Source organism: Pezoporus flaviventris, unplaced genomic scaffold, assembly GCF_033815535.1.
Source record: "Pezoporus flaviventris isolate CSIRO_AGI_PZ_B2104156 unplaced genomic scaffold, CSIRO_AGI_Pfla_v1 ptg000105l, whole genome shotgun sequence".
Lineage (NCBI taxonomy): Eukaryota > Metazoa > Chordata > Aves > Psittaciformes > Psittacidae > Pezoporus > Pezoporus flaviventris.
This window is the reverse complement of record NW_026892653.1, coordinates 1,190,772-1,216,682: the sequence shown is the minus strand read 5'-3', so window position 1 is coordinate 1,216,682 and position 25,911 is coordinate 1,190,772. Positions and strand designations below refer to the sequence as shown.

At 45.9% G+C, this 25,911-nt stretch overlaps 1 protein-coding gene across 1 annotated transcript in view; it reads right to left on the bottom strand.

Annotated features, from left to right (window-relative positions):
- The window catches only part of KLHDC4 (kelch domain containing 4), a 31,875-nt gene extending 6,326 nt beyond the window's left edge, over positions 1-25,549 (bottom strand). The window contains exons 1-8 of the mRNA XM_061477391.1: positions 25,323-25,549; positions 23,900-23,991; positions 22,840-22,918; positions 21,797-21,895; positions 18,636-18,772; positions 8,490-8,582; positions 7,427-7,586; positions 67-148 (exon numbers count right to left, since the gene is read on the bottom strand). Of these exons, the coding sequence (XP_061333375.1) occupies positions 67-148; positions 7,427-7,586; positions 8,490-8,582; positions 18,636-18,772; positions 21,797-21,895; positions 22,840-22,918; positions 23,900-23,991; positions 25,323-25,421 (841 nt within the window). The 5' untranslated portion in view covers positions 25,422-25,549. The remainder of the gene's footprint in view (positions 1-66; positions 149-7,426; positions 7,587-8,489; positions 8,583-18,635; positions 18,773-21,796; positions 21,896-22,839; positions 22,919-23,899; positions 23,992-25,322) is intronic.
- Between the last annotated feature and the right edge of the window lie 362 nt (positions 25,550-25,911).

Genomic DNA, 25,911 nt, shown 5'->3' with positions numbered 1-25,911 from the left:
GATCTGCATTTACAGTCCCGCAGCATCACTTCCAGCACAGCCCTCCTAGCTGCAGCTGTAGCTTACCTTCCTCCTTGCCTGCACCTTCAGCCTTCAGCAGGAACATATCTGTATGCAGGGTGCCTTTGTCAACATCTTTCTTAATTCTCTGCAGAGAAGGGAAAGACAGGGATGCTCAGCAAAACAATTTCAGTGGCCCAACTTTTCAAAGCCTAGGAAGTGACCCATGACAGAACAGCAGTATGTGCCAATCTGATCTCCTCCCATCCCCCAAAAAACCCTAATCCCCTAATCACAGCCCAAACCTGTACATTCCCGTGCTGGAAATGCAAACACTGTGACTGGGCAAGGAGAAGCCATGCTGTATTCTCTGTAGTCACACTGTAGCTCTGGAACATCAGGCAGCTCACAACCATAGCATTCAATTCAGGGCTACATTCTGTGATGAGCCACAACCAACTTCTGTCTGTGACAACTGGGAAGGGAACAGGAGACTCAAGGTCCTGTCTTTTACTCTGACACAGACAATATCAGGCGCTCTCAATGGTCTAATTTAATATCTGTGACTCTGCTTCTGTAGCTGTAAAAGAGAAAAGATACCTACTACACTCAAGTGGCACACAACTTTCTATGGGATTTGTAATACCCATTGGGATTTCCGTCCTTGAATGTTGAGCAGAAGCTCAAAGCACCTGTGCTCTATCATTTGGAAGGTCTAAGTTTAAGTACAGATCTGTGACTAGCACACAGACTCTCAGTCCCTGCCACCCGCTCATCTCCATCCCACTACAGGAGCAGCAGAGGTGACAGCTCGCTCTCTGCACCACAGCCTAACTGTAGCTGTCAGTTTTAGGATTTGGGGCCCCACAGAGCCTTGAGCAAGTCTTTTCTCCTAAACAGAAGCCCCATGACCACTCCTGCTAAAGGCAACAGCAGGAGCAGAATCAAGCCCCAGCTGAGGCAGTTAAAAGCATCATTTTAAATGTGATTTTCTCTTGTTCCTCTCACTGTAAGCCCCTGTACTCCAGTGCTCATAGCAACATGCAGTATTGGAAAGCAGCACTATGCAACACCACTGTAGGAGGTCTTCTAATAATGTCATTATCCACCCATCCTTCATGCAGAGCTCCTGCTTGTAATTCCCTTTCTCCTGGGGGTGATGCCATTGCTATGCTGTGTAACTGCTTCCAGGTAGTGGATCCAACAAAGCTGAGAGGGTTGGATCCAGTTCTCAGGAAGATAAGCAGGGCTTGTATGCACCTGAGAGCCCAACAGCATGGTGATACCATGTTCTTGCTGCATAGCTGTACCCAAGCTTGTACTTTGCACTTAACAGGTTTTGTTACTGCAGAGTACGCTATGTTCTTACTGCAGGGCCTATTATCCAATTTGTAGGAAAGGTCTTCAATTCTTAGAAAGGTGGAAGAGAAGAAAATGTGTTAAAAGCATTGCAGAACACTACTGAAAGTTGGATGATGCTGAGAAGCCCGAGGGAAGCCTGATAATGAAGTGCTGGAGGAAACAGAACTCTGCCTGCAGTGCAGCAGAAGGGAAGCTTCAGTTAAGGGCCAGGGTCTGCCTCAAGAGCTGTCCTGGGAAATATTTTAGTTTGGGGCTGTGGCTCATGTGTCTTCTTGCTCTCAACATGCATCTAAGCATGCCCATTAGTGAACTAGAAAGACACACACTCTTGAAGACAGGATGTCTACACTAGAGAGATATTCTGCGCAATCACTTCTATGAAGCCAACAACTACACTATTCCACTTACTGCCCTTGAGCAACACAAGTCAGGCACACAGGGACAGGAAGCCTGTAGGAACAGGCAGTCCCATTTTCTGGGTATGAAGTTATATAGTGATGACTTCTTCAGTTACTGCCAGTTCTCCAGCACACAGAAAGCAAGTAAGACAAGTTTTTGCATAGGTGTGTGGTTCTGAGGCATAGAGGACCTGTGGTGTGAAGACATCGTTGGAAAGGCTCAAAGTTACCTACTTTGAACAGACCCCTGACTGAGAGCTGCCACGGTAGAAAGGGAAATAAACACCTTGTAGGAAAGGTGCTGTAAGTATTAACTGAGTATTCAGTTCATAGCCTGGTACTGCCATGTACTGTGGCATTTACAACAGAGGCTCTCAAGCTCAATGGGCTGTGAGTCACCATGCTGAGCAAGTGCTATGCTCTGACAATGTCACGCTTTGCTGTCTCTGTCACACAGGTCTAGAGAAGCAGACGCCACCAATAAACTGCAGGCTGTGGACAGCAGAGATACAGCAGCCTTTTCAACCTGTCCTTCACCTTAAACACCCTTTCAAGCCTCACCTGAGCTCTCAGGGATGGATGGGCAGAGGAGAGGGAGGGAGGGAGACATGGGCAGGGGGTCCACACCTTACAGCACTAAGGTGTACTCCAGTGACTACAAAGTGCCTAACTGCTAATGGTAACAGAAATGGTAGTTATTTCCACCCCAGTCCCAGGTAGGCTGCAGTCTGACCTTCAGTGCTAGACAGAGAACACAGGCTGAAGTGTGCACTAAAGAAAGGGACATCACAAATACTGAGAGCAGCTGGCTTCACTATCATAAAAGCTGCGTAGAATAACTGCATTATTTTTCTCCTGAAAACCACAGAGCTCCCTGTAGTAAACACACTGCATATGCAACATGACAAAGCTTCTCAGGCTGAGAAAACCCCAATGAGGTGGAGTGGGAGTTAGTTATTTATTGTCAAAGAGATGCCTGTTTTCCCCAATTCACACTGGCTCAAAAGCAGACACTTCGACAGCAAGCAGTACACTGCAGCAGAAGACATCAATCCCTTCGCACCCAGGACACCCTCTTGCCCTGAGGAAACTGCTCTGTCAGCCACAAGAGGCTCCTGTTCTCCCTCACTGTGCTCCTTGCCTTAAAGTTCCAGGCACTTACTTTCAAGCACAAAAACTGGCTTGGATATCCACAGCTTATTGTTTGCACGTACAGGTACATTAGCAAGTAACAAAAGTCTTACAGGCATGAGCTAAAAAATCCCTAGCTCCACTGACAGACAGCTAGATGCCTGTTTATCCCCCTTCAAAGGGCAAGGAAACTGAGGCACAGAAAACTGTTCTTGAGACAAAGGGGTATCAGGGTTCCCCATGTATAACATGCTAAACATGCCTCGTAAGACAGATCAGCAGTGGCAAAATACATCCAATTAGCAGAAGCCCTTAGCAGGCAGAACTACAGAGGGAACCAGGCCCACCAGATGTTGCAATTCAGACCTGCCACAAGCAATCTCCTAGCAGAATCCAATTCAGGTTTGAAAAACTTGCCACAAGCTTTGCTCAAAAAAAACCCACCACAAAACCAAAAGAAACACCCACATGCTAGTCGTCTTTGGCATCCAAAAGCCTTGCACGCATGTAACGCAAGCCCTCCCATGGCTTGTAGGCTGCTTGCACCTGCAAGGTAGAGCAGTGTTAGCCTCCAACACTTCCCGGCTGCGTCCGCTGTGCCAGTCAGGCACAGTGTGCTCATGTTGCCTAGCAATAGGGAGCTATAAGCATTGCTTGATACAGCCAAAAATGCAGCTTGATGCTGCAAGCCCCATCCCAAGCATGAGAAATGGATGAGGATATCTTTAAGATCAGCAGGACAGCAAGTCTGAGCTCCCTGTGGGATTCTGAGGCACATTTTAGGCAGAGCTTACAACACCCACAACATTCCCTTCCTGGTCTAGTGGAAGGTGTCCCTGCCCATGGTAGGGGTTGGAAGTGAATGAGCTTAAAAGGGCCTTTCTAACCCAATCCATTCTATGATTCTGTAAGGGATCACAGAAGTTACCTTTATCATTTCCAGGCTGAAGATGAAAGAGATGAACACAAGGACACTATTGTGCAAAGAATCACGCATTTCACAGTATCAGGCATGCTCTTGTCAATTTGTGCACCCACATCTCAAATTACACTCAGGATTGTAAAAATCCTTTTTCACCACTGGCATCCTGGCTATTCAGTAAAAATCCTTTTTCACCACTGGCATCCTGGCTATTCACCAGTTGGTCAGCAAAATCTATTGGCTGGCATAGACAAAAGCATGCCTGGGTACTAAGGTTCTTGTCCTGGCTCTGTATACGAGTATTGGAGTGTCTTAGACAAATCACTTGACTTGTTTTGCCTGTACTTCTGCAGCCATGAAAGAGAGTTTCTTATTTGGGCCACATAAAGGGAATACAGCCACATGGCGTGGACTGACAGACATCACTGAAAACTGACCCTGCAAGCTCAGTTCTGCATTCAAGCCCAGAAAATCAAAGCAGGGACCAAATCTCTGTTTCTGCCTTGCCAGCTCATGATGCCTGCTGACCAGACTGAAGATGGGGAATACTGATCACCCAATCAGAAGAACACCCCTGGCAGCAAGTGGATGGTGTTGCTCAGGCATTACAGAGCCCCAGCTGTAATGGGTACAAAGATGCCTACATTTCCACCCGTAACCATGAATCTACTGGGCTTACACTCCTTTTCTGCCCTAGGCAAAATATATGCATTATACCACAGGTACTTTGGTACAGTACTTGAAAGCAGACTTGCAAGGGCTAAGGGAACCACAGTACACAATGCATCAGAACTGCCCATTACATAAAAGCAGACTTGCAACATCGCAACTTTCCTCCAGCAGTGTGACAGCCATATCATGCCAATACTAAAACAGAGGAGCTATTATGATTTGCACTCCCCTCCAAACCAATTCACACCATATACCTGCTTGGTAGGAGCTCTGGCCTCAGAGGCCTCCACACAAATCTGCACCATTTTTCACAGCCCATGTGCAGCTTCATCTTGCCTCTTACAAAGAGAGAAGCCTTTATATGACTTGGTGAATGGCACTTTGCTTGGACACTTGCCTGGTTTCATATGCTAAAAGACCCAGTCTTCATACGACAAAAATGTCTTCACAGCACTATTGAAAGTAGCATCTGCCTCTCTAATTGGAGACAGGAATAGCTCTACTCCTGTTTCCACCCAGCTCCAATTAAGTATTGTCTCCTCCACTGTCTATCTCTTATTTTTTCAACAGTATCCCAGTCAATGACTCTAGGGGAATATACAAGCCAAACACGCCTTCTTCACTTCAAAGTAAACCCAGAGAGACTTAGCTCCACAATAGGCTATAAGCAAAGACACAATGAGAATTAAAAAGCCACACATTACTGAAGTTCTGCTCTCCAAAAGAGCTAAATCTTGCTGAATTAAATTTTGAGAAGCATGCTAAATGTTTGTTGCCTTTGCATGTCAGGAAAGCTGCAGAGAAAATTCTGTCCAGTGCTTTGGTCAGTTTATAGCTCAGCTGCGCCATTCCTGCCTGACAGTTGACTTGTGCTACAGAATACACAAGCAAAGTCTCTGTTCAGAATGGCACAGAAGGAAGCAGACTTAGCTCTTTATACTACAAAGGAAGTAAATTTGTAACAGGAGTGGCTGTTTCTATCTCAAAGCTGTTCTCCAAGCTGGAGAGAATCTGCACACAGCTCTTATCAGTTCAGTGTCCTGCATGAAAGCTGAGGGCAGCTTTGCCTTCCCCCATACCTTCCACTTCTTATTTATTAGCTTGACACAACCCAGAGCAGTGCAGCAGAGCTCACCCTTGTAAAGTGGAACAGAACCAAATGCAAACATGCATCAACTTTCATATTTCCATGGGGCTCAATGTGCACTTGAAACCCAGCTGCTTTCAGTAGCCATGAGAAATCCACATCTAGTAACGCAGGCAGGCTCATGCTTCCTTCCCACCCTCAACAGTGAGAGAACAGGACAGTGAAAGGAAGAGGACAAAGCCCTTTTGGGGTAGAAAATGCTTCTGTATTGTTACTGCTATTTAATCAAATGCACATCTGACGAGATGGACCCCCAAGCACAGGCCATGAGGAGGCACAAATGCTTCTAAATATATAGACAGACTACCTTCTCTTCCCTTTCCCCACTTTTCTTTGTTCATTTATTCACATCAGAAGAACAACATGTCTTCCTCCTCCAGCACCACGCTGCTGGAAGCAATGCCTTTCCACTGAGACAGTAGCAGCGGGATCTGGGTCTTCTGTCTGCACTTGCAACATTAAAGCTTTTGCAGAAGCCTTTTGCTCAATGAAATATTCACTTCCTCCTACCCAGCATGGAGACAGGGATACTTGGTCAATGAGGACATACAGTCTAAAGGGCTACCCAGTATAAATTACCATGATTAACAAAGCAAGAAGCAGAGGAGAGGAAGCCTGGTGCTCATCAGAAGTCTTCTTTGGCTTACTGAGTTTGCTAACTAGTGCTTCTCCCTTAACCCTTTAACTGATGTAAGAAAATACAAATCTTCTGGCAACTGCTGCTTAAAACCTGCAAGTGCTGGAATACAGATGAGTTCTACCTGGCAATGCTTTAAGTTGGCAGTAACCACCACTACTGACAAAAAATGTAGTTTCTCCCAGTTTCTACCTCTATGATACCATCTCCTTATATTGGATTAGATTAGCAGGGAAAATACTGAATCCATTTTTAACGAAGATATGGTCCTCAATCAGCACACAACTGCCTGAAAGAAGGCACAATTAGAAGACAAGATGCCTCTTTTTGTGGCAGTACTGGTTCACGACAACCTCAACCATTGTATACAAACAATCCAAGGGCATAACTGTGTATTTGCTTAGTTCTTCTATAGAATCATAGAATAGTTAGGGTTAGAAAGGACCTTAAGATCATCTAGTTCCAACCCCCCTGACATGGGCAGGGACACCTTATGCTAAATCATATCACCCAAGGCCTCGTCCAGCCTGGTCTTGAACACTGCCAGGGATGGAGCATTCACAACCTCCCTGGGCAACCAATTCCAGTGCCTCACTACCCTAACAGGAAAGAACTTCCTCCATATATCCAATCTAAACTTCCCCTGTTTAAGTTTGAACCCACTACCCCTTGTCCTATCACTACAGTCTCTAATGAAGAGTCCCTCTCCAGCATCCCTATAGGCCCCCTTCAGATACTGAAAGGCTGCTATCAGGTCTCCACGCAGCCTTCTCTTCTCCAGGCTGAACAGCCCCAACTTCCTCAGCCTGTCTTCATACAGGAGGTGCTCCAGTCCCCTGACCATCCTCGTGGCCTCCTCTGGACTTGTTCCAACAGTTCCATGTCCTTTTTATGCTGAGGACACCAGAACTGCACACAATGCTCCAGGTGAGGTCTCACAAGAGCAGAGTAGAGGGGCAGGATCACCTCCTTCGACCTGCTGGTCACGCTCCTTTTGATGCAGCCCAGGATACAGCTGGCTTTCTGGGCTGCAAGCGCACACTGCCGGCTCATGTTCATTTTCTCATCAACCAACACCCCAAGTCCTTCTCCACCATCAACTCTTCAGTTTAGAATCCAGGAAATATTGCACCATCTTACCAAAAAAATCTCTCTACCTGTTTGGAGTAGCCTCCATAGATGATTATGTTGCCCTCAGGATTGGTAGCCATCTGACACCCAGATCTTGGAGTAGGGCCTATTCCCGATGGAGCCAGCTTGCTCCAGGTGAAGGAGTCCAGGTTGAAAGTATACACATCATTGTAATAGATGTAATCTCTAGGGAGAGCAAATTGGCATATCACAGGTTTTTGTAATGGTCACTCATTTAGGACAGGATAAAGTATCACCGAAATAGCACCAGGAATCTCTGAAGAGGGGCAACACCTTACTCTACTTCTTCCATTTACGGCTTTTCTCCTTCCGTAGCAACCTACACATTACTATTTCAGTGCAACAATTTGCATTTGACAAAGCTCCTTCAAGCAAGACCTCCCTGGGTTCTTTTTTACCTACCATCACTCCTTACTACAGAAACAGAGGTTTCAACTCTTTCCAGTTAACATGGTCAAAGGTAACTTAAACCAGAATACAAAAGATCAAAAGATTAGAGCCATGTCTGTCATGGGGGGGGTGGGAAAAATACACATATGCCCTGTTCCCCTTCTACTGCCAGTTCACATACTGCTAGTGGAAAATGCTCTACACAGGTTAAACTCTCAAGGACACAGTCAAGTCTAGAGTGGGCTTGTTCAGCTTGCACTGTCCTCCCAGGGAGGGCTGCTCCTTACTGTCTCCATGAGACAGTAAGTACATAGCACAGCTCTCTTCACAGTCTCCATGACAGTGTTGCTGTGACCTCACATAGAATATGAGAGCTACTGAAGTTGTTTTGGGAAGACAAGGCTCTTTGACAAGATGCAGAGGCCAAAAGTGATCTATTGAGCTTTAGCTACAAGGATAAGCAGCTACTTGAGTGATTAGCTAAGTGGTACAATGATTTCTCAAACACTTGAAGACTTTAAATCAAGATCACTTGAATTTCTAAAATAAAAGTCTAGTTCAGTAACAGTATTGCTGAGGATAATCCCTCCATTAAAGCCCAGCTTTCTGTTACTGGAGAAATTCTGTTGTCTTTGTTAGAAAGGATTCAACACCATGAGCCATCCTGCAATAACCCACCTTGCGCTCTCATGGAAACCTCCAAAGATGATCAGCTGTTTTTTGCAAGCAACCATTCGATGTCCACTCCGTCCAGATGGACCTCCTGATGCCCTGAAACACAAAGAAATCCCACATTATCAGCAAAATTCCCCTTCGTGTTAGTGTGTCAGTTCATTTTTATTAAAGTCTTCAGCAGCTGAGCTGGTTGAGTTCAGCTTCTGTACTTCTGGAATGGGAAACCATGGGGAACCTCACTGCCTTAATACATATGTATGATTTTCTCCAGAACAGTATGTGTGCTCTTCCTGTAACTCCTGGTATTTGCAACACAGGCATTTTGCAATAACAATTTTATTCCTAGTGATAAGCCAACATGTCTCTAACAGCACCCAAAGTCTTGAAGTCTTTTCTACTATGACTCAGAAGCTAATTTGTCAGGATAGTTTAATGAATAGCAGTTAACTCCCAAAACTGCAAGAAAGGAACTCCAGACAAAGATGTTTTCTCCAAGTGCCAAGAAAGAGCAGGAGAATGGCTCAGACATGCACTTTCCTTCCATGTCTTAGGAAATCACGTACCCATAACATCTTCACTCACCCACCTGCAGATATGAGATGGTATCAAACTAGCAGAAGACTTTGTAAATTACTTTGATTACTGTGTGCAGTTCTGGTGTCCTCAACATAAGAAGGACATGGAACTGTTGGAACAAGTCCAGAGGAGGCCACAAGGATCATCAGGGGACTGGAGCACCTCCTGTATGGAGACAGGCTGAGAAAGTTGGGGCTGTTCAGCCTGGAGAAGAGAAGCTGCGTGGAGACCTCAGAGCAGTCTTCCAGTATCTGAAGGGGGCTACAAGGATGCTGGAGAGTGCCTCTTCATTAGGGACTGTAGTGACAGGACAAGGGGTGATGGGTTCAAACTTAAACAGGGAAAGTTCAGGTTAGATATAAGGAAGAAGTTCTTTACTGAGAGGGTGGTGAGGCACTGGAACAGGCTGACCAAAGAAGTGGTAAATGCTCCATCCCTGGTAGTGTTTAAGGTCACCTTAGACAGAGAAGTGGGTGACATGGTCCAGTGTGAGGCGCCCTTGCCCACGGCAGGGGGTTGGAACTAGATGACCTTAAGGTCCTTTCCAACCCTAACTATTCTATGATTTCCTCAACAAAGGCATTGCCACAAAACAAATCATTGTTATTATCTTGTACACTAAAAGGCAGCTACTCTGTTCTGTTCTTTCAAGCCTTCCTGACCTTTCAGTTAAAAGTGCTACTTCCATTTCCAGGAACAAGGAACAATACCCCATTTGTCACATCCAAAGGTTTCATGCGGAGCTAGGCAGCTGGCAGTGACATTCCTGAGAGGCAATGAAGATGCACCCTCCCTCATGTTCACCTACAAACTGCACATTACATGAGAGAGAACAAAAACAACTTCAAGAACTCTCAAAACAAAGGCAACTTTAAGCCAAACTGCAGCTAAAACAGGGTTTGCTTTGTGTGTTCTCTGCCCCCGTCGATCAATCTATCACATTTTCACTCAGGCTGAGGAGCCTCATAAAGCGCACACAGCAAGACTGCTCAAATAGGCAGTGTTAACATGTGTTAAGTGGTTGAAGAATCAGGGCCTAAATAAATAAGAAACCTGCTCACCACTGAAAACAACAGCAAAACCTAAACCCACAAACATACTGGTACGCTTTAACTGGCAGCAGGCAGCTGTAAAGTGCAGAGTCACACTTTTGTGGAGAGGGAAAATGGGGGCCCTTATTCACCATCAAAAATGACAATCTCACACGAGTCGTAATGAAAAACTCCAAGCAGAACAGCATTTGGGTAAGAATGAATAAATATTGACTGCCTGGACTTTTTATTGTAACAGCAAGTAAGGTTTTCTAGGCATTTACTGGATTTTTAAGTATCACCCTGCACAACAGCACCTTAGTATTAATTTCATCAAGATGTGAAATTGTTATTTTCTTTCCTGTAAAAAGCTCCCAAATTACTATTCCAAACAATGGTCTCTTTCAAAATATTTGTTTTTTTTTAAGGAAAGAAGGAATTAAAAATCAACATTAACATCAAAAAACCAACATTAACATTAAAAATCAACATTAACACTAAAAAATCCTTTTCTCAGAGAATGCCTTCTGCCTTTCTTCACAAACAGGTTCGCTCCAAGTCAAAAATCAATTCTGAATAATAAAAAGTTTATTCATCAATGTGTGTGTTTTAATAAATGAGCTCCCACAAGCGTACAATTACCTCAAAGTCACAAAGAAAAACATCCAGTCTGGAGCCTGATCTGAATTCAGAGAAGTCTCACTGACACCTGCACCACTTGCTCTCAGTCACAAGACTGTTCTCTCCTTCCTTGAGACTAGCAACATAACCTACAAGAACAGATGCTGAAAAACAGTTCATGGAAGCCTCACCTTGCACACTGTATCCTCCCAGCTTTCTTGGTCTTAGGGTTACACACTGCAGAAATGACCTATAGAGGAATGTCTGTACAGTCTTTGATGTAAGGACATGCCCTCCTAAATTTGCAGCAATTACTCTTAGAAAGTATTTTTTACATATGGCTATTCACAGACCCAAGGTCCTTTGACCCCAGTCTCCAAACATGACACTGGAAAACCCAAATGGCATAGTCAAGGAAGACAGGCAGGAACACGTAACCACGCTGCCACTCAAAAAAGCACTTGCTGCAAGCTTGAAGACTCATTTCCCAAATGCAAACTGTCTCTTTTTACCTGTATCATTGCTCATGGTCCAAAACAAGCATTTTGGAAATGATTTCACAGACTTTATGATTAATACTCTACTTCCTGGGGTTGACACCAGAAAGCAGACATGTGGGAGGGAGCTGTAAATTCTCCAGACTTTTTTTAAAAATAGATTAAAATATAAGTCTGGATAAGGACTGGCTCTACACACGTACAGCATGAGTCTGATCAGAACTGCTCCATAAGGAATTTGCTTTTGCTTCTGGAGGTACCCTGGGACTTACAGTAAGATGACAGACCCGAATTTAGCCCCCAGATTCAAGACTTACATGTCACAGTGACTACAGACTGCCTAAGTGAGTTACCTTTTCATTCATTCCTTCATCCAGAGGATGCCCAGATGAATCTTGGAATCTTTCCATAATAATAAAAGCGATGATGCACAGAACATCCCATCAAAGGGGCATTTCAGGATAAAGCACTTTTATTCTTCAGTACTCAAGGCCACTGAAGGCCAGGACTTCAGTTCTGTATCTTGTATTTGTGAATGCTCAATGGCATACACAGAGAGCGTAACCCCATGCCTGCACACTCAGTTAGGAAGTACATGAGTGAATATGCAATTGCCCCAAGGCACAAAATCCTCAAATCAAATCCCTTGCAAAGTCAATCAACAGTTGCACATTTGGATCCTGATCTACCAAAGCTCATAAGGCTCCCTTCTGGGCTGAGAAGGTCTACTCAATGGTAAACAAAAATACCCTTCTTTAAGCACCAAGGCACCTTTCTACTTTGTGTCACAGGACCCAGTCTTTGTGGTGACCTAACATATGAGCAAGAAAAGCCATCAATCAGAAAATAAACCTATGCTGAAAGGCATCCTGCAGCATAGTGACTGTTCCAGTTCTCTCTTGTAAACAGCATTAAACATGCACTTGCAAAATGCTACCCTGAAGTATTTATAGCACCACATCTCACAAAACTGTTATGGGAAGTATCATTAACATTCCAGTATTAAAGAGAAGGGAGCTATACAGACTCAAAAGCAAGATAAAGATCCACAGAGAGGAGGGATCTGACAGTTCCCAAGCATAGCTCCAAAGCATGATGCTCCCCGTCTCTCTTTGAGGGTGTGCATAGGGCAACAGAGGTGATATTAATCTTCTCTCTAAGAAAGAATAAGGCAATTAGGTTAAAACATTGCTTAGTTCTAAGGCAGAGTTTGTGCAGAGACAACCTTATCTATCACACACATGATAAGGTGCTTTCTGTAAGCTGAAGTCAGTTGCTGGCCAGTCCTCTAACAGGCTAGGATTTGTTGTATTTGCATGTGTGTGCACAAAAAAACGCACGTAAATATAGCTAAATGTTGCTAAATATAGCAAAGTTTAACTCTGTCAAGCAGGCTGGCAGCAGTGAGATAATGTAGCCCCACATTACCTCTGTGCTGAGATAATGGAGATCCACTTCCTCAGCAGCCTTTGCAAGCACAACACAGGGATGCTACATACAGGGATGAGTTATTTAAGGTGTTCTCTTTAAAAGTGTTTTACAGCCAAGCCTCTTATGGCACCAGAATGATCTGTGACTCTCCAGAGCAGCCTTGGATGCAGCGATCATAAGATGCTCGAACTTGAGATCCTCAGGACAGTGAGAAGAGCATGCAGCAAGCTCACTGCCCTGGACTTTGGCCTCTTCAGGAACCTGCTCAGTAAGGTTCCATGGGATATAGCCCTAGAGGGCAGGGGGGCCCAGGACTGTTGGTTGATATTCAAGGATCACCTGCTCCAAGCTCAGGAGTGTTGCGTCCCAACTAGAAGGAAGTGCAGCAGGAGGGCCAGGAGACCTCCTTGGATGGATAAGGAGCTGCTGAGGAAACTTAGAGGAAAAAAAGAGGCTTATAAAAGGTGGAAGCAGGGACAGGTGGCCTGGGAAGAGTACAGGGGTGTTGTCCGGGAAGCTAGGGACCAGGTTAGGAAAGCTAAGGCCCAGTTAGAATTAAACCCGACTAGGGATGTTAAGGATAACAGGAAGGGATTCTAAGGTACGTAGCGAATAAAAAACAGACTAGGGACAACGTAGGCCCCCTCAGGAAGCTCTCGGGAGAACTGGCTGCCCTGGATTTGGAGAAGGCTGAGGTTCTGAATGACTTCTTTGCCTCAGTCAGAGCAAAGGCTCTGACCACACCACCCAAGTCTTGGAAGGCAGACGCAGGGACTGTGAGAATGAAGACCTTGGGCCCACTGTAGGAGAGGAACTGGTTCGAGATCATCTTAAAAACCTAAATGTGCGCAAGTCCATGGGACCTGATGAGGTTCATTTGCGGGTCCTGAAGGAGCTGGCGAATGAAGTTGCAAAGCCGAGGGCCATCATATTTGAGAAATCATGGCAGTCAGATGAAGCTCCCAACGACTGGAAAAAGGGAAATGTAACCCCCATTTTCAAGAAGGGGAAAATGGATGACCCGGGGAATTACAGAGCAGTCAGTCTCACCTCTGTGCCTGGTAAAATCTTGGAGCAGATTCTCCTGCAAGGCATGCTAAGGCACATGAAAATCAACAAGGTGCTTGGTGACAGCCAGCATGGCTTCACTGAGGGGAAATCCTGCCTGACCAATTTGGTGGCCTTCTATGATGGGGCTACAGAACTGATGGACAGGGGTAGAGCAGCTGATGTCATCTACCTGGACTTGTGCAAAGCATTCGACACTGTCCCACACGACATCCTTGTCTCTAAACTGGAGAGACATCAATTTGATGGATGGAGCACTCAGTGGATAAAGAACTGGCTGGATGGCCACACACAAAGAGCTGTGGTCAATGGCTCAGTGTCCGGCTGGAGACCAGTAACGAGTGGGGTCCCTCAGGGATCGGTGTCAGGACCGGTCTTGTTCAACATCTTTGTCGCTGACATGGACAGTGGGATTGAGTGCGCCCTCAGCAAGTTTGCCGATGACACCAAGCTGTGTGGTTGGGTTGATACCCTGGAGGGAAGGAATGCCATCCAGAGGGACCTTGACACACTTGTGAGGTGGGCTGATGCCAACCTCATGGAGTTTAACCATGCCAAGTGCAAGGTCCTACACCTGGGTTGGAGCAATCCCAGGCACAGCTACAGGTTGGGCAGAGAAGAGATTCAGAGCAGCGCTGCGGAGGACTTGGGGGTGTTGGTTGATGAGAAAATGAACATGGGCCGGCTTCAGTGTGTGCTTGCAGCCCAGAAAGCAACCGTATCCTGGGCTGCATCAAAAGGAGCGTGACCAGCAGGTCGAAAGAGGTGATTCTGCCCCTCTACTCTGCTCTTGTGAGACCTCACCTGGAGCATTGTGTGCAGTTCTGGTGTCCTCAGCATAAAAAGGACATGGAACTGTTGGAACAAGTCCAGAGGAGGCCACGAGGATGATCAGGGGCTGGAGCACCTCCTGTATGAAGACAGGCTGAGGAAGTTGGGGCTGTTCAGCCTGGAGAAGAGAAGGCTGTGTGGAGACCTCATAGCAGGCTTCCAGTATCTGAAGGGGGCCTATAGGGATGCTGGGGAGGGACTCTTCATTAGGGACTGTAGTGACAGGACAAGCGGTAACGGCTTAAAACTTAAAACAGGGGAAGTTTAGATTGGATATAAGGAAGAAACTCTTTACTGTAAGGGTGGTGAGGCACTGGAATGGGTTGCCCAGGGAGGTTGTGAATGCTCCATCCCAGGCAGTGTTCAAGGCCAGGTTAGACAGAGCCATACGTGAGATGGTTTAGTGTAAGGTGTCCTTGCCCACAGCAGGTGGGTTGGAACTGGATGATCTTAAGGTCCTTTCCAACCCTAACTGTTCTATGATTCTATGAACTGCAGGCCAGGAAGGACAACATAATTGTCTGAAATCTATGCTGGGGGGCTGAAATAACTAGACTGCCTAAAACTGCAAGTTCGGATTGCAGCAGGGCCATCTTAGCTGTTAAATCCACACAAACCAGTACATTCAAACCCACCTGAAAAAGGGGACATGTGATTCTTTCCATGTGGAACAGAAACAGAAACTGTCTCTCTTGTCCAGACAATTCTTAATGAACAATTATGGTATCCTACTATTTACACTAAAATGATGTCTTCCAAATCCAACTGACTTTACTCAATACCAATCTTTACCCCAAATGTCTATCACCAGGCATTTATTCAGGTAACGCTGCTACCACTTTGGAAACATGGAATTACTGCTTGGCCTACTATGTGAGGGCTTGTTGTACCATGACCCAACAAACCTATGCAATCTTCCCTTGCCATTTAGTTCTCCCAATTACATTCACTCTCCCAACATCACTAACCCCAAAGCTGATCCCCCACTGTCACCAGTCATCCCAGCTGGTTAATGGCTATTCGAACAGTGCTAGACTTTCAGACGTGAGAAATCTATGTGGAAAAATGACTGCAGCAATGGGATTTCCTGGCAAGAAAAGCAAAATGCTGAAGGAATTGAAATGCAGCACGTGTTACGATCAGTTTTAAAAGAAGCAGGAAAAAAGAATCCCTCATACAATCCCTCAGCGATTATCTCTGCCTTTTCCTATTCCTCTTTCCAAGCAGACTGTAATCAAGATGCCACATGGAAAAGCAAAGAAGCAGCAGAAACCTGGTTTTCATACTCAGTCAGGTTAGCATTAAAACAAAGACATCCCCTCCCAGCCTTCTCCACCAGATGCTTCATTAATGCAGCTCCTGGAGCTCTGCCCAAGGATGGGGAGGAGATGCACTTTGTTTTATCCAAACACTGGGCCCAGGCCACAGGCATTTCCAGACTTCCAGCAAGGCTGAAAGACAGACATCCACCCAAACACATCAAGAAGCTCAAATGGAGTAGATCCTGCATGGGGCAGAGGGAGAGAAAAGATCATCTCTTCAGGGCATCAAACTTACGATGCTCACTTAGAAAATGTCTGTACTTTTTTCCTACCAAGAAACAACGAAGCATCAATGTCTCCAAATGCATCCTCCCTCTGTGGCATGGCAGCCAAAGGGGTATTCAACGAGCAATACCTGGCGATGGAGTTGAACAGCATGGTACCTAACACTTGCTCCATAGGAGGGACCAGGAGCTCACCTTGCCAATCTGGCTCCTTCCTCACTAGCTGCAACAAGCCACCACAACAAAATCTCATGCCATGGTTTTAGTCCACTTGGGTCCTGGGATTGCTGGGGGCCTCCTGCAACTCGCAGCACATGCAAGCTTCAGGCTCAGCTCCTTATACAGCTTTTGCAGTGTAAGTTACACCCAGCATCCCTCAGGCTACTCTCCCATGTGGGATAAGATGCAGGATGAGCTCACAACCACCTCAGTTCCTATTCCCAGGCAGGCCAGGTACTGCAGCATTTGTTTTTGGAGTGGAAAACCCTAAATCAGCTCGACAGCAACACATCTGCAAACCCATGAGAGAGCAATTTGCGCCATCGGTGGTGGAGCTAATGAAGCCTCAGCTGGATTCTCTGATGGCTCACAAAAACCAATCTCCTGCCCTTGCTCTCTCTGCAGCTGGGTATTAACATTGCTCTCTCATGAGAATTTCTTCAACCAGGAGTTTGGTTGAAACGTCAACCCTTTCTCTTAGTAGGAACTCTATAGTGAGCGTCACTTCCTCCCCCCTGCCTAATATGAAACTCGTAGGGATATAATGCATTTGGAATTCATCCCCTTCACTTAGCTGAGATGAAGCAAGGGATTCAGCAGTTATTCTGGGGAGCTGGGAGGGGTACACTCACATTTACAGTTATTACGTCAGCTTCTGCCTAAAAACAATAGGCAGATCAGCCTGCACAGTGACAGGTCTTTTTAATCCTTGCACCTCTTAAAGAGCCCTCCCTTGTTTGGGAGGGTTTCTCTCACCCCCACTTCTCAAAGACAGACAGGGCTTACTAGAGGAAACCTGGCTTCCTGTAACATGGCAAATTACAGCTGTTACCAGATTAACACTGCCAGCTCTGGAGCCAAGAACCACAGTGCTGGACAGGAACCAGCCGCCTACGAATCAAACAGTTTTCCCTCAGACTCCCAGAGCATGCAAAAGGACTACCCTGGATTCTTGCAGAGCAGTCAGCTGCCAAGATCCTGTGCTCCAAAGCATCCTCTAACACAGCCTGTTTTGACTCCTTGAGATTTTAGCACTTTGGCTCTATATGCCCTCCTGCACCTTCCACACCAGATTCCCTTCAGTGCTACATTAACATTAGTAAAATTAAACCTCTAATTTTTCCCCTTATGAGGCAATATCAATCCTCCCATTTTGCCAGGAGGGGGGAAAGGAAGACAGGCAAGATGATTCACTGTGTGGCCTCAGGCATGTGCCAAGGCAGAGCCAGGGTATTCATCTTTGCACAGCTCAGTCTTCAACCGCCCTCTCAATTACTGTGCAAGAGAGACACAGACAAACAGGCACTCGCACTCTGTAAGTGGGGTCAAAAGTAATCAACCTAGGCAGATCTAGAGCTTTCCATCTAAAGGAAGTACACAGAGCTCATAACCAGGAGCCTGACAGGTTGAACAGCAGATGAGCAAGTGTTCAAAACCTGCTGCTTTCCCCAGTGCAACCTCAAGGATCAGCTCAGTTCCACTCGAAGCTGGGCTCTGACTAATCCCATAGTCAAGATAATCCCAATGTCCAAGGGAATCAAAGCCACATCTCCAGCCTCTCAGTCTACTGGATGATCCATCAGACCTTCTCTCAAACAAAAGCAACATAACCAAGGAAGCCAAAAGTTAAGGAAACATTAGCAGAGGACTTCAGGCCAGATCCACAGAAGATACTAGACACTTTAACTCCTGTTAAAAACTACCAGGGCTTTTGGCACCTATTTACTTAGACAAGTCTGAATGACTGGCTTGTTTATCCCAAGGAATATTGAGGCAACAAGTGCCAGTTATCAGGACGGAAGTTGGCCCTGTGGATAGATATAAGCTGTCTTCTCAAACAATGGTAAAACTGGGAGATCCTTGTACTGGTCTTGTACAGCCCAGCCAGTAGGAGCCCCGGAGATGGAACAACAAGTACTGCTTCAAAACAGGCAAAGTGCTATTCATGATACTGTTTTCTTCAGTTAAGAAACACCCGAGCACACCCACACTCCAAAAAATCATGTATTAAACAAAATCATTTTGGCCTCAATAGACTTGGAACACAACTCTCATTTCCATTTCTTAGTGGAGGCTGTCCTCTCCACCATTTATTTCTAGGATGGGCATCCCTGTACTGAATGGAGATGAGCAGACAGCTGGGAAACCACAGCACTATACCAGTAATCAAACTCAGATCATGCTGGCACAGTTCCTCATGAGGTCAACACCACTGACTTCAGAGCACACGACAGAATTGTAGAATCACGGTTGGAAGGGACCTCAAGGATCACCTGCTCCAACCTTTATTGGCAAAAGCATGGTCTAGACAAGATGGCCCATTACTTACTTGATCTGCTCCCAGGTCTTGGTAGCCAAATGCAGTACCCAGAGATCCTTGTAATGATAGAACTGCTCCCCACTGGGAGATGCAAACTCCCCGCCAAACACCCACAGCTGCCCGCCGGCTGTGGGCACCACTGCTGCCTGTCAGGAGAAGAATGAAGAGCTGGATCAGACAAGGGTTCAGAAACCAGAGACAGAAGTACTTTATCAGTCAAATGTGCAGCTGCCTCCAAATACCAGGGAGCAGACAAGTGGCAGCGGCTGCTGCTGCCTTGGTTGACAGAAGCAGCTCTCTGGGGCTGAAGGAAGAGGAATATTAAATGCAAGTTATTCACTGTTACTGCCCCTATAGCAAAAAGAAAGCTGGCCAAGGAGCTGGGCTCTTCCCACCTTCTAGCATTTTGAGTTTCAGTTACACAATTTAAAAGTTCCCTGGGAAGCTTCTTGGGATTTAGTTTAAACTAAACAATTTAGTTTAACAATTGTTCAAATCTCTCTGCTCACCAGAAGAAAACCTCTCCACAGCCAAGGCTCAGCAACATTTCACCCATCCTTTAGTCACATGAACAGCCACACTGTGGGTGATGAGTTCTGAGGCATGGGAGGAACAGGGGCACTTCCTTCCTCCAAGACACATCTAATATCCCAGCACCAGGCAGGCACAGCAATGCAGGAAAAAGTCTTCCGGAAAAGGCCATTAACAGTGCGCAATTGCCCTTTACAGATTTGTAGATTATAAAACAACAAACAGTAAAGAAGCCAAGGTGCAGCACAAGTCCAAACCTGACACTTTTCAAGACCTGAAAAGCATTACTGCTCCCTCTGAAGAAACAAAAAAAAAAACACCCCACCTCCCCTCCCCCCCCCAAAAAAAGAACAACCCCAGAAAGCCCCCCAAAAAAAAAAACACAGAAGAAAATGTGCATCATTTGGACAAGAGGAGACTGTTGACAGTGACACTGAGGAGTGCTTTGATTAGGGCAAGCAGCAGAGAAGAGAGTATCAAAGTGGTTTTTAATATGTTTTTTTCTGCAGAGCAGCACCAAATGCTGCAATGCAAGCTGACAGTTAAAAACAGGGAGGGAAAAGCAAGAAACTAATTCATAATTATCTGTGTAAGCACTAAAGAAGAAAGAAGGAATCCCAAAAAGGAAACTATGTGACTGTGCAAATTTATTCCTTGATGAGGATCTCTTGGGTTGTTTGCACTATAAACAAATTCTTCCACGTGTTTTTTCCAGGGTACCCATCAGAGATCAACACTGGGATAACAATCTCTTTCTTCAGAAGGGCTCCACTGGCTGCCTACCTTTCCCAGCAAACAGCAAAGAAGATTTTTAGCATCAGACACATGACCATACCTTGACAAACCAGCCTATACATGCAGAGACTAAACACAAGAGAAAATATGGGTGTGCCTGGAAACAGGATTTGTGGAAAGTTACCTAAACAAAGGGGATACAAACCTGATTTTTACGGGCATCTAGAATTTGAAAGCTTAACAGAAAGGCAGATGCAACAGCCCACTCATGCTTGTGTGTGACCTTCTGAAGAGCTGGCTCAAAATTCATTACATAGCTAAACCTTCTCCTCAACTGACAACCCCCATCTATAGGGGTTCTCGCCTCGGCTCTGTTACACTGACTTCATTACATCAGTTCAACTCAGAACTGTGTGTCTGAGGCCAGAGATGACAAATAAGACTGAAAACATACTCCTACAAACCCACAGACACACTTCTGTTTGCTTCATGCACAATACACATTAAGTTGCATGAAAGATAACAGACCAGTCAACTAATGAGGCTGAACTGTCTCCTGTACAACTATAATTATCAGACAGAAAACTCATTGTTGAAGCAAGACTTCCATTTGATTTTTGTGGTAATCCAGCTGCAGCTCTCTGATGCACAGCCTCCCTGGTTAGCTCATATTCAGCTGCTAGACAGCCACCTGCTGGCTACCAACACCAGCCAAACATCTTTCAACTCCGCACCCACAAAGCAACCTCCGTATCCTCTAGGGAGTGTTTGAATTTACAGTCTCCTTTTGGAATCTGGCCTCTAAAATCAAGTTTTATTTTAAGCATCACAAGACACCCCCAAAAATCAAGTCAGAACCTTTCAGGACACACAGCTCAGAGCAAGATTGGCATTTAAGTGTAGCATAACAAGGGTATATGAACCTAACCAGCATGTTGGATCTTACCAGGAAGCTCTAAAGAGCTTTGGCCATGGGTAGCCAATAACATTCGCATCCTGTACGGCAGCTTTTGAAGTGTACCAGTCACCCAGCCACTTGCTGCGACAGGTAAGATAATCTACCAGACAGCTGGAGAGGGCCAAAGACCTGCAAAAAATACAAGTCTTTGGTCCGGTTTCTAATGTGGTGTTCACATAAAGTAAACAAACACAAATCCTTCATCATCACAACCAGCCAGTGACCTTAATGACACAGGTACAAGAGGTGAATTCTAGGGGAGTATCACCACATCCCAGAGAAAATTTAGGCAACTTTATGTCTTGCCTTTGCAGACTAAAGAGAAACAGCCACCCAAGGAACTAAAAAATGTCACAATCCAAAGGCAGGACACACACAGTCAGTGCTAGTGGTCTGTTGTGTTATACAACTAGGATACTTTGCAGAGGCCAACTGCTGCATTCTTGCAGGGACACCCTATGGTAATGGGTCTTTCAGACTGCTGGAGCAGCAGTATCTCTAATGCCCATAGATATAGGCCTGTAGGCATTAAGGAAACAATAATGCATAGTAACTCTGCCATTCATAACACTTTGGTTGAATCTGAAGTTATAACCTGACCACCATTTTTGAAAATACAGAATTACGGTTGAGCTGGTCCCTACATGATGTAGCAAAGAGAGCTCATCTTCAACAGAAGTCCCCCTGAGTCCAGCCAACTCAACAGATACAACCCCAGTCTTCACACTTAACATTTCCAGAAGACACCCAACGATGCTTCCAGAGAGCACAAGCACTGCAGATGGGCTTTTACAGGCCCCTCAGCAGAGGTGAAGTGACACCATTAGAAAGGGAATGAAGAGAAGCCAGAAACCCTGGGGGGGGGGGGGGGGGGGGGGGGGGGGGGAAATCAACTCCTATCCATCTTTAGTGCCATGTTAGAACAATTCCAGCACCCAGTACCTACCTGGTGAGCACATCGCCTTGGTGGTGGGTTGGGGATCTCTACTTTAGACCAGCTGTTCTTCCGGATGTTGTAAACATACAGGTCGTTATACAGATACGTCTGTTAGGAAGAGAAAACAGACATCACCACAGCTCTCCATTTGACAGGGCCAGTCTGTTCGAGCATAGGCATGCCTGAGGGTTACCTGTGAATACGGGGGAGAAGGAGCCCAGCACCAGCTTTGCAAAGCAACACCTCACCTGCCTGATCAGGCAGGGAAGGACAACAACCTCCTCCACAAGACTGGGAGTCAAAGTGATTCACTGGGCTGGACTGTTCTTTCCCAAACCCTTGGTTAAACCTTGAGATACGAAGACTTAAGAAGCTGGAAGTTTAACACAAATGTGCAGGTTACAGTTGCCCAAACTGCTACTCAATCCCAGAGACAGGAATCAGTTAAGGTAGTGAAGCAAGCAGAATTAAACACATCATACTGGGTGACCCTAAGGCAGCCAAATATCACTGGCAGGTTTGAGTTTTCAAGCTACAGTATGTTCAATTTCTTAGTGTCATAAGGACCAGTTTGTCTCCAGGAACAAAATAAACACTTGCAATGTGCAGAAATGCAGTAACAAGAGCGTCCTCTTGCAAATATTTGCTGCTGTATACATCTCCAAGGCAGGCAATGCCTTGCCAGCAGCAAAACTACAGATGTATCTTGTTTTGGAAGCTGGAAGTTAGAGATTCTTCAGTAGTTATCAAAAAATGAGAGGCAGATATGACTACAATTAAGTCTGGAGAAATTATGAAGCCCTGAAATATTGATGCTGAGACAATTACTCTGACTTCTTAATGGGCTCTAGCATGTCTCCTTCCTGCCAACTGCTCAGGCATGAGAAGACAGTATCACGGCAGAATGAAAAGGCTATTTTGCTCTCATTCAGGGACAAATACATATTTTATGAGTGCTGCCTTGAATTTCACTTCAAATGGGACTCATGCAAATTACAGTAAAAGGCAAGGAGAGGGTGGAATAAAGAAAAAAACAAAGAAGTATACATTACTTTTTGGCCATTGAAATATTCACCTCCAAAAAGGATCAATTCGTCTTTCTCAGGGTGAGCAGAGAGGGAGCCATTCAGCCTGCAAAAGAAAGGGACAGTCAAACTGGTAATGTGTAGGAGTCTTGTAAAAGAAGCTTGCAGTCAAACTCAGCTAGCACTAGCACCTCTGCCCTCCAGCCACAAAGGTCTCTCCATCATCTGCCAAATTACAAGGCTGTGATATTCACCCCAGGGCTAAAAACTTCTCAAAGAAATTAACTTCTTAAAAACTTCAAGCAAGATTAATTTGACACCGTCTGAAGTCTTCTCCTATTTTAGGAGCACACGTTATAATGTCATTTAACACCCCTTTTGACGTGAGCTCTTGAATTTTAATGCTGGTGTGTCAAGAACAAAAATTAGTTTTGTGAGGGCACATAACTATGGGTAGAACTGGGCTGTCTCAGATCAACTTATCTGCATCACTATTCTGCAGCCTGCACTGGTCATTGCTTTACACACCACCAGAGTGTTTTGTAACATGTGGAGACAGATCTCTACCACTACCAAGAAGGAACTAACTGACCACTGTAACACCCTTGTGAGACCAACAGTAATGACATATCCCACTACACAGCCAGGAAAAGTTATCTTGGAGAAAGGCATTTATTTAACAAGCCACAAAAAGCAGGAATACGGAACCTAGAAGTATGTGGACCCCAAGCTACACTTGATGAAGTGTCTTGTACCTCACAATGCATCCTTTGGTCTCTTAAATCCTTTCAGCTTTCTAGTCCAAATACAAAACTTCCTCTTAACCTTTATTTTTCCTCAAAGCCCTGTAATCCAACGCTCCTTTGACTCTTTTGTGTTGATGAGATGACTAAAAGTAGATTTTAAGGCCAAAAACAAACAAGCTTTTGGTCCTTTTTTGAAACAGGCATTCAACATACCAGATATTTTGTAACACCAGATATCAGCTATGCCGGATGTTTCCACTCTCAAGAAATAACTTTACATAAATAAATTTCATTAAAAGTACCAAAAGAAGTGACAGCCAAAGCCTCATACACTCTCTTACCTGGGTGAAGGTGGTGGGCAGGACGACTCAATTACTTGGGTCTTTTTAGCATCTAAACTCTGGAAGTGTGCTATCAGGGCTTCAAGATCCTCCTGAAAATAAAAGCCAGACGTGAGCTCCTTGACATGCACAGGGCCACTGCACACCACATGAAAACACCAACGGATGCTGCATACTTCCACATACAGTTTAAAGATTGGTCTCCCCTAAAACACTAACAAGTTGCTCAAAAGAGCCCTTAAAAGGATGACATTCTAAGTGCACTTAACACACACCTGCTAGCCCTGCAGCAGAAACGCTGCACAAATCTGTAAGTAAATGCAAATCATTCAGGACCTGAAAAGTGATGAGCAACTACAATGCTACAACCCAGCTAGTCCTCTTCTTTGTCTGCAATGCGAAGATGCTCAAATGGAACTGAAAACTCTTTTCAATTCCCAGCTCACACTTTAGCTGGAGAGAAACCTGCACGTTATTTTTATCCCCTTTGAACTTTTGTTAATCTGCATCCAAAACGGCAGATACACAGAGCTGCGAGGGCGGAAGCAGGGCTGCAGCTAGGGGGAGTTTCTAATCCCTCCTGCAACCCCCATTGCTCACTATATACCTTCAGTTAACCTGTCTGAAGGTGCAGTTAAAGCCGAGATTTCCAAAATCTGGGGATTTCACCTCCGCAGCATGGCATAAACTCTCCCTGCTGCCAGGAAATTAACAGTGGCTCCCTCATTGTCTTCAGTTGTGCATTATGCTGGTAACAGGTAACACGATGTTTTGACCAGGGAAAAATAGCTGTTTTGAGACCTAAATACAAGCACCGACTCTATGAGTGACAGAAACAAACATTTTCATTCGCTTTTAAAACCAGAAGAAAGGGATGAGGGAGCTGGAAAGCAAAAAGGACCCTCAAACTGGGGTTTCTTCTCTTCTACCACCTGCTGTCACACACTGCTCCAGCTTGTCAGACACATGGAAGCCTTCCTGGAAGCAGTTCCTGTTTCACCCCTTGTGCTGTTTTCCCCTGTTCCCACTGATGGCCCCGCAGGCTGACCCACAAAGCATGAGGACAAGCACTGCTTTTTCACCAGGACGGCGCTAATACTACCCCTAAATCTCACACGAGATGCGAGGTTTTGTGATCTCAGACCCGCTTCACCTGCACATCACGTACCCGGTGATGATGGGCAGGCCCTGAAGTGACTTACCCAAGTTACAGCCGCTTGCGCTTGGATACACTCGTGCTTTCAACGTGAAACACCCGTTTCCAACCTCCTCCACCGACCTCCCGTGCCTCCACCTTCACCGCCTGCTTTCCCTTCGAGCCCCACTTTATAAAACACCCCGAGACCCCACGAGAACGCCGCAATGCCCCTGTGGAGGCCCAGCGGGCTGCGGCTTCCAGAGCCCTCCCGTTCCAGCCCCTCACCTCCTCCTTCTTGGCTCTGCGGGACACCTTCTTCTCCATCTTCGCCGCCGTCTTCTCGGCCCCCTTCCCCTTCTTCTCCCGCTTCCCCTTCTTCCCCATGGCTGAAAGGCCGCGCTAGGCCGCTCACGGAGCACCGCCCTCGCCGCGCCGCTCTGGCCGCCCCGGGCACACCAAGAAGCGGCCAGCGACGCCCGCTAAGGCCCGGCGCTTCCAGGCCGCGGACCGCCTCCTGCCCGAGCGGCGTGGCCACGGGAGCCCTCTGCAGGCCCGGCGGACTCGGCCCGCCGTCCTTCTCTCGTGGGACTGCCGCGTCCCGGCCCTGCGAGCCCCTGTGGGGCGGGGAGAAGCATTAATGCGGCTCCATGTACCGCCAGAGCCCAGCGCCCATTTAATGCATGTTACTGTATATTCCAGCCCTGAGGAGTATGTTAAACCCCTAAAATGGCCCCGCTTCCCTCACAAAATGGCCCCTCCTGGCGAAGAGAAGGGCTCGGTGGACACCTGAAGGAGTAAGTCCACAGAAATAAGCATTAACCATGGGCTGAACACCTCAGGGACTGGGGGGGCATAAAGCGTTTTCATTTTCAGC